This window comes from Rhodnius prolixus, unplaced genomic scaffold, assembly GCF_049639745.1.
Source record: "Rhodnius prolixus isolate KJV_2025 unplaced genomic scaffold, Rpr scaffold_8, whole genome shotgun sequence".
In the NCBI taxonomy this organism is placed as follows: Eukaryota; Metazoa; Arthropoda; class Insecta; order Hemiptera; family Reduviidae; genus Rhodnius; species Rhodnius prolixus.
The window spans coordinates 7,131,387-7,149,851 of NW_027411593.1; the positions used below are offsets into that span (position 1 = coordinate 7,131,387).

General features: G+C 35.2%; 1 protein-coding gene across 1 annotated transcript in view; it reads right to left on the reverse strand.

The window, feature by feature from the left end:
- Nucleotides 1-18,465, reverse strand: part of LOC141450781 (protein pangolin, isoforms A/H/I/S-like) — a 242,029-nt gene that overhangs the window by 209,818 nt on the left and 13,746 nt on the right. Inside the window, exon 2 of the mRNA XM_074121588.1 lies at nucleotides 13,692-13,764. Coding sequence (XP_073977689.1) covers nucleotides 13,692-13,764 — 73 coding nt within the window. The remainder of the gene's footprint in view (nucleotides 1-13,691; nucleotides 13,765-18,465) is intronic.

The following is an 18,465-nucleotide window of genomic DNA, read 5'->3' on the forward strand; positions in this document are numbered from 1 at the left end:
AGCCTTAGGGAACAATTTTTTGTTCTCAATTTAGAAATTCCGTCGTCTATTTTTGACAAACTAGAGCCCAAAGCTCATTATTATTAGTGAATACAATGATGGATAAAAAAAAATTAACCTCTACCATATTAATAAAATAATTTCTCAAGTAACTTCCGTAATTTTTTGATATCGCAGTTTTACCGGAAAAGTTTAGTAAAATAAATTAATTTTGTAAAAATATCTTACTAATTAATAATCTGCCTAAAAATGCACTTTCCAATATTTTGTTTGAAAAAAAAACACCCTTGCTGCCCAGCTATTTAGAGAGAGAGACAGAAAAATCATTGTAATTTATACAGAGGTCCTAACGAGCCTCTAAGTAGCTGTAGTAATGGGCAAGTACACCTGAACAACAACCTTGTAGTCGACTGGGGGAGGCTGGCTGATGATTACCTAAACGCCTTTCCCCAAAGGTATACGACCTCAAGGAATGAACAAACACGTTGGACGGTCACTCTGATGACTTGAAAGAACTCAAAAGTAGGAAATAATACTTCCAGGTAAATTTGAGAAAAAATGAAATCTGTTTTCCGGATGTGTTGTGGGACACGCCAAATATAGAATTTTTTTTTTTTTTAAATTAATTTTAACGTTCACTGATTCCATTAAAAGTTGAATATTTGCTTCATTAGAGATTAAGTGGGAACAAAATGATCCATCTTTGGAAGCTGCAGCCATTAATTAGGGCATCACCAAGAACTCTATCAGTTGATACTCCCCAAAGTGAATGGAATGCATTACATTGCTAACTTCGAAGAATGTAAGTGGATTAAGTGGACTCACAAGAAAATTTGATGACCCAGTTCGTACTATAACCAAAAAAGAACAAGAAAATCACTTAACTATCAACTTCCAACATGCATTCAACACAAAATTGAGGAAACTGACATGGACCACAACCTGGATTTAGTCGTACCCACCGGCAAAGATCAGATTGGAACACGTAATTTACAAGATAGTCTCCCAAAAAAAAAAAACGAATTTCCTGTTTCTCAGGACATCAAAACGGATATTCACTAAAAAACCAATTCAAAACTTTGATGCGATGCAATACTTCCTCTTACGTAAAAGGAAGTGTAATAAAAACGACAAAAAGTACAGCACAATCAAAAATTACGCATTCAAAAATTTAAATTAATTTATTTTTTATTTATTAATTAATCTATAAATCTATTAATCTATTCCTTCTATAACCTGACACCATCAGAGCTAAGGCAGCGTATTTAGAAAGAAAAGAAAATAAGAAATAACTATAGCATTAAAAAAAACAAACAAATTATAAAAGTAATTTTTATTTTGTGAATGCTTTGTGGTCTTATCGATATAGACTATGTGCGGCCAAAATATCGAATTTATCAAGAGGATTCATTTCAATCATTGTTAGAATAACAAAAAACTTTTTTTTTGTTGGCTACAACAAATTTATTAAAGACCCGTAAACTTTTTAGATCTCATTTTTATTAAATAAGATTAATAAAATAATTAAAACTTTTTCCAACAAAGAAAAACTTTAAAGAAATTAATGTTTCACAACTTATGAATGGAAGGGCGGCTAAGAATCGAGCAAATTTTTTTGGAGTGGAAGTCAAATTCTTTGGTCCAGAGTAATTATTGAGTGTAATTACGAGGGACGTTTGAAAAGTCCGTGCAAAAATAAAAACTACTTAATTTTTTGGGGTAAACCTTTTTTATTTTTCAACATAGTCTCCTTTTAGGCTTATACACTTCGTCCAACGCTGCTCTAGTTTGTTGATCCCTTCCGAATAATAGGATTTGTCCAAGTCTGAAAAATAGCCATTCGTTTCTGCAATCACCTCCTCGTTTGAATAAAATCTTTTTCCCGCCAGCCATTTCTTCATATTGGGGAACAAATAGTAGTCCGAGGGAGCCAAGTCTGGAGAATAGGGGGGATGTGAAACGAGTTGGAACTCTATTTCCATTAATTTTGCGACCACAACTGCTGAGGGGTGAGCTGGTGCGTTGCCGTGATGGAAAAGAACTTTTTTCTGGGCCAATCGTGGGCGTTTTTCTTGCAGCTCGGTTTTCAAACGGTCCAATAACGATGAATAATATGCACCTGTAATAGTTTTACCCTTTTCCAGATAGTAGATGAGGATTATTCCTTGCGAATCCCAAAAGACAATCGCCATAATCTTTCCGACCGAAGGAACGGTCTTCGCCTTTTTTTGGCGCAGATTCCCCCTTGGTAACCCATTGTTTAGATTGTTCTTTGGTCTCAGGAGTGTAGTGATGTATCCATGTTTCATCCACAGTGACGAAACGACGCTTAAAGTCCTGCGGATTCTTCTGGAACAGCTGCAAACCGTCCTTGCCACACTTCACACGATTTCGTTTTTGGTCAAGCGTGAGCAATCGCGGCACCCATCTTGCGGATAGCTTTGTCATGTCCAAATGTTGATGCAAAATATTATGTACCCGTTCATTCGAGATGCCCACAGCACTAGCAATCTCACGCACCTACACTCTTCTGTCATCCATCACCATATCATGGATTTTATCAATGATTTCTGGAGTAGTAACCTCAACAGGGCGTCCAGAACGTTCAGCGTCACTTGTGCCCATATGGCCACTCCGAAAATTTTGAAACCACTTATAAACTGTTCTAATCGAAGGTGCAGAGTCACCATAATGTTTATCAAGCTTCTCTTTAGTCTCCTGAGGCGTTTTGCCTTTCATAAAGTAGTGTTTAATCAACACACGAAATTTTTTTTCGTCCATTTTTTGAAAATTACTAGACTTCCTCGATTCAAACGAATGCCAAACACAAAGAAATAGACCGATCTGGCTGAAACTTGGTGTGTGTTCTTCCAAGAGATGCTTACTAACTAAACATAACCTCGATACGCGCCAGTAGTGCTATCTCTCTGACTTTGCACGGACTTTTCAAACGACCCTCGTAAGTTTCATCCGAAGAAATTGAAGGAAAAATAAATTCTTGCTAAAGTTATAAGACTTAAATAAGTTTCATTGCTTTTATTACTTAAAATTAATTTGGAGGGGGCCTTTCATAAAGGGGGCTAACTCCTCTCCTATTCGGTATACAGCGTCGAGGCCCCCAAAAGGCACATCTATATTAAATTCCTAATCGAATGACACCTCATTCATGAAAATCGGTTCGTGCGTTTAGGCGCTACGCAGTTTACAAAAAAAAGGCAACAACAACAAGTAGTAGAATAACAACAAAAACAAGAACAATTTTTGAAAAAGCTCATTTTCAGCAACTTTTTTCTCAAAATCTATCAGGTCAAGGTTGTTGCAAAAAAAAATACAGTTTTATAGGAGGATTTGCACTATATTTTACAAGAAAATTTGGGAATTTTATCTATTATAGAAAAAGAGAAAAAAAATTGTCAAAGTTGGGTGTTTTTCAACGATACGCATTTTCGTGCACTTTTTGATGATCTACCCTTATACAACTGTCCTACCGGACAGTTTTAATCAGTTTGGAGAAACGACTAACTTGGGAATCCTCACAACAAGCTGAGAGAGCAATGGAGACTAACAGTCAAAAGCGCATACTATCAAGACTACTTGGAACGATATTGACTCTAGACTCATCTTCCAAACAAATTGCTGTAACTTATATGAGGGGACCTACGGATTAGAGGTGTGAATCCACCCTTTGCTGCATCCAAAATCTTTCGAAAAATCAACAATACTCCTTATTATGGTCTCCAGTAAAACCCTACATAATGATCTATCCAAATTCCCTAAGAGAGTTTCGATCTAAAGAAATCCTGATATCAAAGATTCCGTATTTCCTTATCCCATCATAACTAACCTCGGATACAACTAACCTTACCGAATAGACGACTGAAACGTCACTGGTCTCGTGATCATCACTATCTGCAGTGTTACTACTTAGTTATCTTCTTCAAATGATCTTCATTTGCTTGTGGTAAATTTTTTACAGTTGCAAATAATAACAGATAAATGTAAAACTTAGTAAACCTTCAGTTTTTAAAGAGACATCAATAAGGGTGAGGCCAAGTGACCTAGACCACTTTTCAGGGGCGGAAATAAGAGTTGATGACGTAAAGAAGGACTTCCAGGCACTCGAAACCCTGTAAATAAACATCCTGCTTTCTGTAAGAAACTATGTGTTCATTGAGATTTTTAACGTTGATTGTGTTCAAAATGCTCTGCGTGACGTTTCCCCCAATATACATTATGCACGTAATCAAGAATGGTCACCGATTAGTTTCACATACATCTACATGATGAAAGGAGGAAACCAGAAACTAACTAGCTGTGGCAGGAAGGGGGGAGCCTCTCAAGGTCACTCAACCAGATAGCGAAAAACCCCGCTCGATCTTATGGGTATTGTTTGCTAACATTCAAGGTCGACAGTAGCGCGCCTGTTGTTACACCAAACAGAACTAACTGAGAATTTGTAAGATTAAGAATAGAAGTTGAAAAGAGAAAAATAAAAAAAATAACATTTTTCTTTTTTTTTTGGTTTTAATAATCTTTTTTAATATATGTAAAAGTGTGTTGGTTTCTTAAAATGGGTGTAAACTTAACAAGAAGAAGAAGAAACAACCAAATAGACTGTAGACAAGTTAAAAAGATAGCTAAGACGATCGTTGATGCCACCCAATTGAGTATTGTAGAAACACACACTGGATTCACATAGACTGACATACAAGACTAACCTCTTATATATATATATATACATGATGACGAGCACAAGACTCTGGAAGTATAAATATATGTGTATATGCATGTGTATGTGTGAAAAAGAAGACTAACTTCTTTGCCGGCTCTCTAAAATATCTCTTTGTCTCTTATACACAACTTTTTTTTTAGGATGCTACTATCTGTCCTGAGAAAATACTACTTAGCCTGCACACATTTTCAACAGAGAGAGAACCAACCAACCAACTCTCATCATAACTGCATACTAACTATGACATAATACAACTATGGGAGAAGAAGGAGAAAGAGGGAGAGAGGAATGAGATGGAAGCTAAAGGAACGACGACGTCACGGAGCACATACATGGTCTCTTAAACAGCCAACAGCTTCCCAATACTAGTCATATTGTGGGCTGGGTGCGGTGCGGTGCGGGCACAGTAACAGACTTTGGTGGGCTCTTCTCTCTCTCTCCGGGTAACACCAATGATCAGTAAAATTTATAAGACACTTAGTATCTCTAGCGCACAAACAGTAAACAGTACAACACATATTACCCCCACCACTTCACATCTAAACTAAAAAGACATTCAACACTATTAATCTCTTAATTACTAACACCTTTTATAGTTTTACTCTATTACGTTTATATCTGCTGTTTAACTCCCCACCAAGGAAGGCTATACACGTTCGTCGTCATAATAATAATAATAATAAGAAGAAGAAGAAGAAGAAGAAGAAGAAGAAGATGAAGTCTAAAGTGTAGGACAAAGAGAGAAGAGGCCGTAAAAAGTAATCACCCTATCTATTTAATCTTTTTAAAATAATAAAGTTTTTTAAAGATACAAAAACCTTTTTTTATTTTCATTATTATTACTAATAATTAAATAATAAGATATCTATGTATAAGCCAATAATTTCTATTGGTTGTTTAAAGATTTTCTGCTCTTAAGGTAATAAAAACTATTTATTATCTCTCTATCTAACTTCTGTAATAATAAAGTCTAGGATTAATCTTGTAAGATAAATGTAAAATTGAAAAATATATATTATGAAAAAAGAAATAATAAAAAATCTATTTTATTATTAATTATATAAAATAATCAATTCAAATGAATTCTTAAGGACTTTTTATTTACTGTCACTGCTGGAATAAGTAAGACGAACTTTTTCAAAAGAATTAAAAGAACCATCAAAATTCTAAATAGCTAATCAAAATTTCGATTTCAGTACTAATTAAGCAACATACGAGGGTCGTTTGAAAAGTCCGTGCAAAAATAAAAAACTACTTAATTTTTGGGGGTAAACCTTTTTTATTTTTCAACATAGTCTCCTTTTAGGCTTATACACTTCGTCCAACGCTGCTCTAATTTGTTGATCCCTTCCGAATAATAGGATTTGTCCAAGTCTGAAAAATAGCCATTCGTTTCTGCAATCACCTCCTCGTTTGAATAAAATCTTTTTCCCGCCAGCCATTTCTTCATATTGGGGAACAAATAGTAGTCCGAGGGAGCCAAGTCTGGAGAATAGGGGGGGGGATGTGAAACGAGTTGGAACCCTATTTCCATTAATTTTGCGACCACAACTGCTGAGGTGTGAGCTGGTGCGTTGTCGTGATGGAAAAGGACATTTTTGTGGGCCAATCGTGGGCGTTTTTCTTGCAGCTCGGTTTTCAAACGGTCCAATAACGATGAATAATATGCACCTGTAATAGTTTTACCCTTTTCCAGATAGTTGATGAGGATTATTCCTTGCGAATCCCAAAAGACAGTCGCCATAATCTTTCCGGCCAAAAGGAACGGTCTTCGCCTTTTTTGGCGCAGATTCCCCCTTCGTAACCCATTGTTTAGATTGTTCTTTGGTCACAGGAGTGTAGTGATGTATCCATGTTTCATCCACAGTGACGAAACGATGCTTAAAGTCATGCGGATTCTTCTGGAACAGCTGCAAACCGTCCTTGCAACACTTCACACGATTTCGTTTTTGGTCAAGCGTGAGAAAATCACTCGACTTCCTCGATTCAAACGAATGCCAAACACAAAGAAATAGACCGATCTGGCTGAAACTTGGTGTGTGTTCTTCCAAGAGATGCTACTAACTAAACATAACCTCGATACGCGCCAGTAGTGCTATCTCTCTGACTTTGCACGGACTTTTCAAACGACCCTCGTAAGTAATCCAAATCCAAATTAGATAGGTAATCCAAAAAAAAAAGTTAATCTCTTAATGCCTAGTTTTTGATGATATCTAAACACTTGTACTTATTTGGTACAACTTGCCTTAAAAATCATATTATCTTAATTCATTGAAACTTGTAAAGATTCTGATAGCTTAGGCTTGTTTCATTTTCAATTTTTTAATATTACTATTAAATTGGAAATTTTAGGTATTATTGGACCGGGAAAGGGAAAAATTTCGTTAGATTAACATACAGTGGAAAGAAAAACTACTTCAGGTAGAACAACAGCGATAGGGTGTGGATCTTCTGACGGAGGTTTTGGAGTCTGCACAAAGCAGTGAAGTACGTGAAGACTTCCTTTCTGAACAAGAAAGGCCTCTTATCTCCTAGGTACTGCTAACTTCTCTAGGATAGTAGGGGAAAATATAAAGCGGTGAGGGAAACCTCATGAGTTTGACTCCCATCCTAGACTAGGTTTGGGACTGGATTTTTTTTTGGGGGGGGGGGAGAAGGAAGTGTATCAGAACCCAGCGGGAGCGGGGCTTCTGATAGCCTAAAGATTCCCTTCCATTCCCTGACTGCCAATAATCAAGAACTCCGCGAAAAGTACTTAGATCAAACTAAAATGTGATGAAAAGTGGGATCAAATAGCAAAGTCAATACAAAAAATTGGTCAATTCTACAAAAAAAACAAAAGCCTACTTTGTTTTTGGTTTTTTAAATGCGTGGATTGAATGTATAGCAGAATAGTAAAAAACTGTTGATTCTCCCACCTTACTTGTAAACAGCTGTATATACAAGGCTGAACAGTACCCAGCTTTAATATTGTAGTATCCAACTCAAGATGAACCTGAACCCAATAACTGTACGAATATTCCCACAAATAATAAGAGGTTTTCTTTAAAATTTCCCTATAAAACATGAACCTTGCGTAATTTCCATGCGTGAAATTAGGGTTGAGCCCCCCCAAAAAAATGCAACTATTTCACAAGACACGGGATGCACAATGATTTTTTTGTAGTAATAATGATTATCAAAAATTGATAATGATAAAAAAAAGATAACCACCTTATCTTGTAGTTTAGTTTGGTAAAGTAATTTATTTTTACAGGGATTTTTCTGTTAAACCATTTGTCACCAGAAAAATTTTTGTATTAACTAATCCCTTAGTTTAGGATATTTTAGGACAAATTAACTCTTTGAGGCACACGATTTTAAAGAAAATAAAAGCCCTAGTTGCACAGAATTTCTTTTATTATAAAATAATGGAAATAAACATCCATTTCCATTATCTTACATCTGTAATCATCCCTCTCAAATAATCATCACTCTCAAAATAAGAAAAAAAGAAAAGAAAAAATTAATACCATTTCAATGGTCCTTTTTTAGTGTGGGACACTGGTATTGTATAATACCACTATGCAACTAATGCTTTATATGATGTTCATTCAAACACGAACTTTTTACCAAAACAAAGCGGAACTTTGAAGGCAGTACAGCACTGTCCTTCAGCGCACTGTTCCTTGAAATGTTTAAGTTCCATGTTTAGACCCAATTGTTTATAAACAATATATGAATTAACAACAGCTGCATCCAAATAATAGAACAGTATGCGGTGCCACCGATTTTTACTGTCGGTCAAGTTTATAATAAATATAAAAATTATTTCACTTATTTTCGCATTTACCATTGGTGCATAGCACTGCCAACTGAATGAAAAACTTTAAATAACATATTAAGCTGTATGTATGAATAACTTCAACTTTTCGAGGTGGGTTAAAATATATCCCACCATGCAGCAAAAGCTAAGCAAAAGGTGGGACAGTTTTTAACCCACCTAGCCGCAAAGAGTTAAAAGGAACAATCAAAATTCTAAAGAGCGTACATAATCGGAAATTTGCTGCTACCCATATACATTAAGCAACGTAAATAGTAGTAGTGGGATATTAGGGGGATACGTATTTTCAGCAGGAAAACAGAATTTACATAATCAATAAGTTCTGTTAACGCATAATTTTAGCCGAGTGATGGGATGTGATCATGTTAAAACATGTCTAAATTGCAAATGGTTAACTAACTTATCAACTTTTGCACACTTATCAACAACAACCTGTGGACAGCCATGGACACTAAAGAAATGCACAATAGATCTTTTAGGTTTACATTACTTGCGGATTTACAGCCTCTTTTATACTAATCTCATCTTTTTTAGTATAAATTCTATGTTTCAAAAATTAAATTTTACAAAAACAAAAATCTGATAGAAATCTTTCATTTTTTTTTTTTTTTTTTTTTTAATCTTTTATTGCAATTTACCACTGCTACAGTTGTTGCAACAAGCAAATATGGTGAAAGAAAAAAGAAATAGAAGAAAATCATGAGTGGAGAAGGCACCCAGTGCTGCCACTCCAGTAACGGGCTTTGCTCTCACGATAAGGAATAGATCACGAGGCCATCTTCTCTTCAATCTCCTTAGAGGATTACCTAGTAATGTGGAGGTAGATAGGTGTTCTATGAGAGGGTTAGGATGAGCTGCTGTAGAGAGGAATGAAATTTGAGAAAACGAGTGATAGCAAGAACCTGTAATGAATGGGATTTTGAGGTCATTATGGATACATAGAACTGAGCATTAAGTAGTTTTCGAAGTATTTTTTGGACTGTAATGCCTGGAGGCGTTGTGAGTTGGAACGCTTAGTCGATCCCCCCCATACTTCGGTGCCGTATGACCAAATAGGTCGCAGTAATAGTAGATATAAGAGTCTTTTGTTATGTAGGTTAAGTTTCGAACGTTTGTCTCAAGTAGTCTGGCCGAGAAGTGTTGTAGCGATGGTTAGTTTCTTGTCTTTTCAGTCTAGTATGGTTCGAAACCATGTCAACCGTTTGTCTAGGTGCAGTCCAAGGTAGGGTACTTTGTCCACAGTTGGTATATAGGAGTTTGGTTCAAGATGACAGGAGGTAGGATTTTCCGTACTATAAACTTTGACTTCGTAACATTGTTTTTGATTCTCCATATGTCTTGATGTGTGTTTGTAGAGTTCGTGTAGCGATAAGAGGATCTGAATAAGGAGATAAGATTGCAGTATCATCAGCAAAGGTAGAAAGAATGGTATTTGGTTGTTGGAGGTATATCTGCTGTATATAAGGAGTAAAGAAGAGGACCTAGGACACTGCCCTGAGGACCTCTTTCATTTAAATTTAAAATTTCGTATTGTATTGTGTTACAATGAAGTTTTAAAAATCTTTCACTATTCGCATCTAACCTTAACTTCCGGTATTTCCGGGAAAGAAGAAAAAAAATTCTTCAAAAATTTCTGCCCTAATCAGCTGACACAACTGTACCAACAACAGAATACCTAACTGGAGAAATAAATTCAGTGTGTTGATTGAAGAAATCTGTTACTGTTTTAACAGCTGTATTACACAGAAAGGAAATGGCGGGAAATGAATGTTTAGTGAGAGGAGACAACCTCCCCTCCTCGCCCCCCACGCACCCAATACACCAGTAGGGTAAAGTGAGTGACACGGGCGGGGTGTGGGGGAGAGAAGTGTACAATTAGGCGCCACCATAATGAGCTAGGCCCCAGACTATCGTAAACATGTCAAAACTTGTAAAACACTAAAATTTTAATGGCAAGGCGACACAAATCTTTCCACTAAATGCCAATTTCTTCAATTATTTCGAAATGTTATAGTTAAAATAATAATTATAATTATTTTCATAATATTTCTGGTTATTTGTTTTTAGCGGAAGTCATGCCATCTGTTTGCTAATATTTTGTCAACCTTTCGATCTAAAACAATCTGTTCTGGTAAAATATGTTGTACAGCCCTGAAGGTAACTTAGTTACTTACGTAGAAAGCTGGGCAAAAATATATTCAGATACCCCCCACACTAGACTTAAAAGAACAGAACTGAACAGACGCTACCGACTACTTAAAAGACTCTTAGACGAAAGATCAAAACTCTCTCTGGACAACAAAAGACTAATTTATACTTCTATTTTGAAACCCATCTGGGCGTGTGGAATAGAGCTGTGGGGTTCAACCAAACGCTCTAATCTCCAAAGGATTCAATCTCTACAATCTAAAATTCTTCGAACTATTGTACACGCTCCTTTTTATGTCTCTAACCTGGACTATACACGCTGACCTTAACATTCCTTTTGTCACACAAGTCGCTGAAACAAGAAACAGAAAACTCCACTTCAACCTGCAATCTCATATAAATCCTCTAGCTAAAAATCTTTCTTCTAGAACTCTTCCTGATAACCTGGACAAGACGCCTTAAAAGACAGTGTGGCCTCGTGATCTCCTCTCCAGTGAAGAGAGTGACTAACCATCTAATATCTGGGTAACTTCTCTACTCGTTTACCTTATCATTTGTTACTCGGTTATCACTGTTACTTATAGTGCTAACGCGCTGATTGTAGCATAAATAAACGCAAAAAAAAAGTATATTCAGATAAATTATTCAATACATTTTTCCAGAAAAATTCTATCAGGAGCATTTCTGAGAAAGGGAGAGTAAGTAGATTTCCCTCTAAGAGCGCCACGGTAGACGAGCGGTTAGAGGCGAGGCCCGAAAAGCTAAGTAGAATTGTGGGTTCGATTCCTGATCTAGGCCTAGGATTTTATTTAATGGTTAATATGAGAATTTAACATTAAAGCATGAATGATAGACTCCAGCCTAATTTCGTCATTGGATGTACAGCAACCTAGAAAAATAGGCATTACTTTACGAGTATTTCCCCTCCCTCTAAAGTACCATTTCAGTACGATGTACAGTACTGTATATTCCAAAACCGGAAATACCCTCTTAACTGAATCGACACTTCATTTTTCTGCCCCGGAAGTTTCTTCGCTTCAATGTATAGTGTTTATAACCCAAATAATGTTAAAAAATAATTATGTCCTAAAATTTGGGGCTTAAAAAAAGAAAGTACGATATAACTTCATGAATTGAACTTCGGTTACAGAATATAAAAGAACCCAGAAGACCATATGTTCTGCTTCTAACCTCTACTGCTAGTTAAAGATCTTTATATACTTCCATTATATGTGAAATGTTGGAAAATAATTATCATTTTAATGGCAAAAACATCTGTCTACATATTTATATACTAGGCTACTGTTTAATAAGCACGGTCAGTGAATGTAAATTTGCTGTTTAAACTTTCCCAACTGCAAACTGAAATGCATACCAAGCTTGGCTAACTACATGACAGCTAGCCATATAATAAGTTGGTGTAGCAAACCAAGTTAATATGCCATTTATGTCCAACTAGTACGTAGACAAAATCTGGCATGTTAACTCCACCATACTAGACTTTTCTTTTTATTTATAATAGTTATAAAATTCAAATTTTGCAAATTAAATTATTTAATAAAAATTTATAGCAAGTGCCTGCAGAGAATTACTTCGTTGGATTACTTGGGCTATCCCAATAAAAATTATTAAGTTCTTCCCTGACGCGTGTTTGCCCATCTAGAATTCTTCACAATGTGAGTGAAGGCCCTTCGTCTGAAGTCTTCCCTACTGCGACTAAAGGAGGATCCATTGTTTACTTGTTTGATACATTGGTGTCTTTTTTTTTCACGCTCAGGAGAAGGGCCATCCTTAAAATTACTTGTGGCGCTAAGGTAGAGGCGAGAAATGTAAAGCTAAGAAGTACTGTGAGGTACTGGGTTCGATTCCCGGACTAAGACTTGGATTTTATTTAAATGATTTAGGAATTTATAGTACAGGATGTTTTCTAGTCGCCTTCGTACCAGACGCCTAATTTGATTGCTGCCCGCCTGAAACATTACGCAAAAGAACTGGAGACGTCATTATAACAGGATGTGTCAACACTCGTATCCGGTTAGCCATAATTGTAACTATAGCATTATTAAGAGTTTTCACGGAATGTTCTTAAGAGAAGCCAATAAATTAGGACCTAATGAAGCCAGCAGCCAGAACAAACGAAGTGCTCACCAAAGCAAGTCACAAAATAATAATGGTTTGAAGAAGCTGGAAAAAATGAATTTTAGAAAGAAATTAATTAGGATGTTAAAACCCAAAAAAAAGTACCCAAAAATGAATACTACCGAACCAAGCAGAAAGTTCTAAGCTTTAAGGCAAACTATCCAGTCAAAAATCAAGTTGATATTGTACAAAGTTATAGAAAAAATGGGGGGGGGTCTTCCAGGGCAGCGAAACCTGGGCACAAGAGGACTATAACAAAATATATAGCCTAGACTGGATGCATTATGTAGAATTAAGTCCAAGAGGACTTTGGGGGGGTTGGTGAAGTGAGGAAGAATTGATTAGATCTCCTGGAGAGGATGGAGAATACCCAAGAGAATGTTTACCGTCCCATATGGGTGGAAGAAGATGCTGTGTAAGAGAGAGATCACTTATAGTTTATTTCAGAGAGTGAAGATGAAGACAGGATTGCTCAGTACATAGAAAAGTCGAGGGCAGTTTTTTACCAATTTTCCATCAATTCCTAAATAATATTTTACAAAACTGCATTGAAGTGCATTGTATTTAAAAGTGAATATTATTTATATAGATTATATTTATAAATGCAATAAAAGAAAAAAAAAACTATATTTAACTCACTCCTAAAAGCAGTTTAAAAAAAAATAGCTGGGAACCCTGCCCAATTTCACGCAACAAATCTCTGGGCGGTGTTAAAGTATTGAAACACGGTTTTTATTATCGATAAGCCTAATCAATTATTATATGTACTAAAATCAAAGGAAAATATCGATGAATAAATAAAAATAAACGATCTTATAACTTAAAATAATAAATAAAAGCCAAGCTTACCGAATACTGGACTGATGTCATTTCTAGTCGATAATTTATTTGTCGAATAACTTTGACCAGAGACCACTTTTTCCTGTAAAATAAATAAAAATTGTTAAACATACATTTATTACAGATTATAAAACCTCACAAATTAAAACTGTCCGGTAGGACAGTTTTATAAGGGTTGATAGTCAAAAAGTGCACGAAAAAGCGTAACGTTCAAAAAACACCCAACTTTGACAATTTTTTTCTCTTTTTCTATAAAAGATAACATTCCCAAATTTTCTTTATAATATAGGGCAAATCCTCTTTTATAACTGTATTTTTGTTAAAAAATAGATAAAATAGATTTCGAGAAATATATTAAGTAATAACGCAACTATTTATTACACTAAAGCAGCTGATCAAGAGTGAATCCCCAGATTAAACCTTTAAAACAGGGTACTGAATGGAATTCCCCTGGGAAAATGGAAAATGTTTATAGATCTGAAAACAAATATATTCATGTTCCAAGAAAATCGTTAGAGTAATTTTTGAGAAAATTCTCTCTCCTCCGTCCTCAAAAGAAAAGTTATAAATCCATTTTGTGAACTGATACTTTGGATTAAAGGACTTCTACCGAGTCCCAAGGGGATAAAACAAACGAAATTCGAAAAAGTTTCTGTGTCCATGAAACAGGAAATTCACTGCGTGAGATCCTTGAGTCAGCATGAATTATTGGCAGTAAATTTTCTGTCAGTATGTGTGTAAATGTACCAAATCTCCCGGAAGTCCTAAAGTTTTTTTTCTTTTCATTTCCTAAATTACCAAGTTCAAAACTAAATGCAACTACCGCCCAACACAGTAGATTTTCAACAAATTTCACATCATCAAATGAATAATTATTGAAATGACGAGATAAAAGATAAGAAGGACAATGTCAATGAATGCAAAAGAAGGGAACAGACAAACTTGATAAAAACGTTACAATGATAACGATAATGGAGCCTCTCTAGGGGGACGAAGTACAATTTTTGTTCAGATGCAATATTATTCAAATTAGTTTTAAAATATTAATGAATTTAATTCAGAAATAATTATAAAATCCAAACGATCGATGTTAGATGATCTATCGAGTTTGAAACTACTCGAGAAATTTGTTTTTAGCGATACGATTATCGAGAGCAGCGTAATTCTTCGATAATTCATGCAATCAATATAGTGTCACCCTTTAGACTGTTCAATTCATTAGACATCCCTTCGTCATCCCCCTGCAATTCACACCCCCTAAATTATTAAATTTCCTCTGCTCTCTAATTACTCCTCCTCACCATGTTTCTCCGTAATTTAGTCGTTGATTTCTTTCAGACTTAGGTTTTTTAAAAATATTTTAAACAATACAGGTTCTTTTCTGAAGAGAAAAAAACAAGAAGTGCTTAGGTACCCGGGAAAAGCAAAAAATTTGGAAGGAAAACTGCAATAAAAAGTACCATTTTTCTTTAAATATCACATTTAAGCGGTACACTATCAACAAATTATGTACCAAAATGGGACTTATTGTACAGCCAAAACCCTATTATTGACCCAAAAGATCTGGACAGAGAACGACGCAACACACTAGCAACGTTTTAATGGCAAAAATTGGTTATGAGGGCCGACCGTAGCAGTACAAGCTAAAAAAGAATAAAATTTATTCAGCTAATTGGCACTTCCGTTTCTCACAGAGTTCCGTCAAATTTTAAATTTTACAAATTCTATTAGAATGAAACATTAACTAGTTCACATTCAAGTTAAAGAGAAGTTCAACTCCGGAATTGTTCTAGATCTGTAAATTGTTCAATGAGCGAACGTTGTTAAAAGGAAATCTCTTAAAGCAGTTTTTCTAGAAAAATTACGAAAAATTATTCGATTTTCCTTTATTAGTTCTGCTAATCCCCTCGCACGCGAACTTCTTTTCGAACTCGAAGAGAATTTTTTTTAAAAAAAAGAAGATATTTCCTGTAAAAATAAATCAAAATCTGCACCATCGCCATACTTTTATTTCACTAGTGGTAAAAGTAAGAAATATGAGTGGTAATTCAAATTTTTTGTCTTTATAAAAAATTTAAGTTGATTAAAGAATTGAATAATAAAAATGAAAAAAAGTCCAGTAGCTTTAAATAAACCGTTTAGTAGAATCGTTTGCTTTAATTAACAACTAGGTATATAATAGGTTAATTAACAGACCATATTATATCGCCATGCTAAGTGGGTTTAGAAACACAAATTTGAATGAGGAATTTAAATAGTTCAATTAAGTAGATAATTTCGCAACTTTAATCAGCTTTGTTCACGTTTATCTTTTATAAAATTTTTAACCGGAAACAAGTAAAGCACTTTGTTTTATTACCGATTGATAATATTCTAAATCTATTGTGAAAAAATAAGCACCGTACGGCCTAAATTTGATCTCACATTCTACTGTTATTTAAACAGAAAAACGCAGCGGTATTCTTCCCCAACTTTAGATTCTGCACTTTGTAAATTCAATACGCAATAATTGCGTAACAATAGAATTCCTAATAAATTACTTTTTCAAATTTGGGAGGAACTATCCGCAAAGTTTCAATCGGAAATAATGGAAACATAGGTTATTTTTCCGGAAGGGCCTAGGTCAGGGGTCGGCAACCCGCGGCTCGCGAGCCGCATGCGGCTCTTTTATCCAAATTTTGTGGCTCTTCAGCCTGTCCAAAATAAATTGTAAGTATATTTCAATTTTATTGAAACAAATGAAAATTTCATTTATTAAAGTGAAGATATTTTTTCAAAAAGAATTTTAACCCTCAAACCACAAGATCAATTTTCCCGACACGAACACTAAGGTAGGGTCGGATCCGACCCGATACTATATTTTCTTGCTTACAATGAAAAACTCAAATATAACTCAAAATAACACATTTATTTCTATAAAAAATGTATAAATTTTTTAATAAATTGTATAATTTTATGGCATTAGTCTATTTAGAATGGACTAATAAGTGAAGAAATGAACTTGAAAAAGGAACTTTGTTTCAATGAAAACAGAACAGTTTACAAAAAGGTTGAATGGAAATTAAAGTAAAATAGTGGTGTGGTAACAAAATTATCACATTGTTAAGGAAAAAAATCATTTGATTGTTCGCCATTATCAGTGGGAACAAGTAGGACATATTTTCCAATCGTAAGGAGTAATTCCTTTGGAAAACGCTCGTTTTTCAGTCTTTTTTCTTCTAGAGGAAGCGTCAAGGCAAACGCAAGATTCTTGAGAAACGTCGAACGTGCATCTCCAGAGTAACTTTCTTCATTTTTGTTCCACTTGTGCAGGACAAAATGTATAACGTTAATACCAAGGTCGGGTCGGATCCGACCCAGAATCTGACTTACTGAAAGAAATACAAACCTAGAGAGCGGAGAGATCCTTACCGAATCGGCGGAAACAGTGTGGCCTCTTTCTAAGGACTCACAGAAAGGGTATACTGAGTCTAATCGCTAAGAGTTAATTGTGGGGGGAACAATGGAAATTTGTTTTCGCCTCGGGTCGGATCCGACCCGCATCTTGTGGTTTGAGGGTTAAATGTGATAGGTTTTTGAAATTGAATAGAATTATATTAAAATACTGTACGTAATATATAGAACTGCCGCCATTTTCATTCAAATACAGGTATAGTTATTATTTATTTGTTTATTTACTTTGTAATATGTGAAAATAAATATACTAAAACATTTAAACGTTATTGAATATCGTAAAATAATACTTTGTGAATACAAATGATCTACAGAATTTTGTAGATCATTATCCTTGCGGCTCTTGGTAAGATTTATTAAAATTATTTAAGGAGAAATGGCTCTTTACTTAAAATAGGTTGCCGACCCCTGGCCTAGGTCAATTCCGGTATCTTGTATTTTTGAAAACAGACGTACCAATATATGATGATATTTATTTAATACGTTAGCTTTACAAACTTTCCCCTTTGTCCCAATCGCAACGACTTTATAAAAAGGAAATATTATGTCGTCATACCTCTTCCATAAAAGTGCCGCCAGCTTTTTTATCAGACCGCTAGTTATTACCACAAAATACACTGGAGTAAACAAATCAATCAAGGAAAGAAATTGTATATACATGTAAATACAATGAATAGATTTCGATCTTTTAAGTCCTGACTTTATATAGACATGCACCGCGATCTTTGGTGCAAACCCATCTAAATCTTTTACTTAATCAACGCTTACAAAATTAAGGGGCAATCATGCAAAATGCCTAAAGTATACCCAACAAAATCAATTTTAGAATCTCTCACAACAATTAGTAAAAACGAGTGATGGGTGGCAAGGTAAGCGAGCGGTTAGAGGCGAGACCTGCGAAGCTAATATGTATTGTGGTACTGGGTTCGATTCCCCCAGGTCTTAGGCCTTGGATTTTATTTAAAGGTTAATAAAAGAAACTTATTGTAAAGTATGTTTGCTAGTCGCCTCCGTCCATGACACCTATTTTGGTAGTTGGACGTTAAGCCCCGCCTGAAAAAAATAGGCCATTACTTTACTTTACTTAAAACGAGTGATTGAAAGATATGAAATGTTAGGAGTAAAATTCATGTTTACCAATTGCGTGTAAACCAAACAATATTATATCTGCCCGGTACTTATTATATGCTTCCCAGACATGGACCTTGATTAAGACAGATGAGAAGGATCTGCTCATTTTTGAGAGGAAGATCCATCGGAGAATTTTTGGCACAGTAAAAGAATAAGTAAGGTAGAAGTCTGGAGAATAAGGAAGAATAGGGAGCTGTAC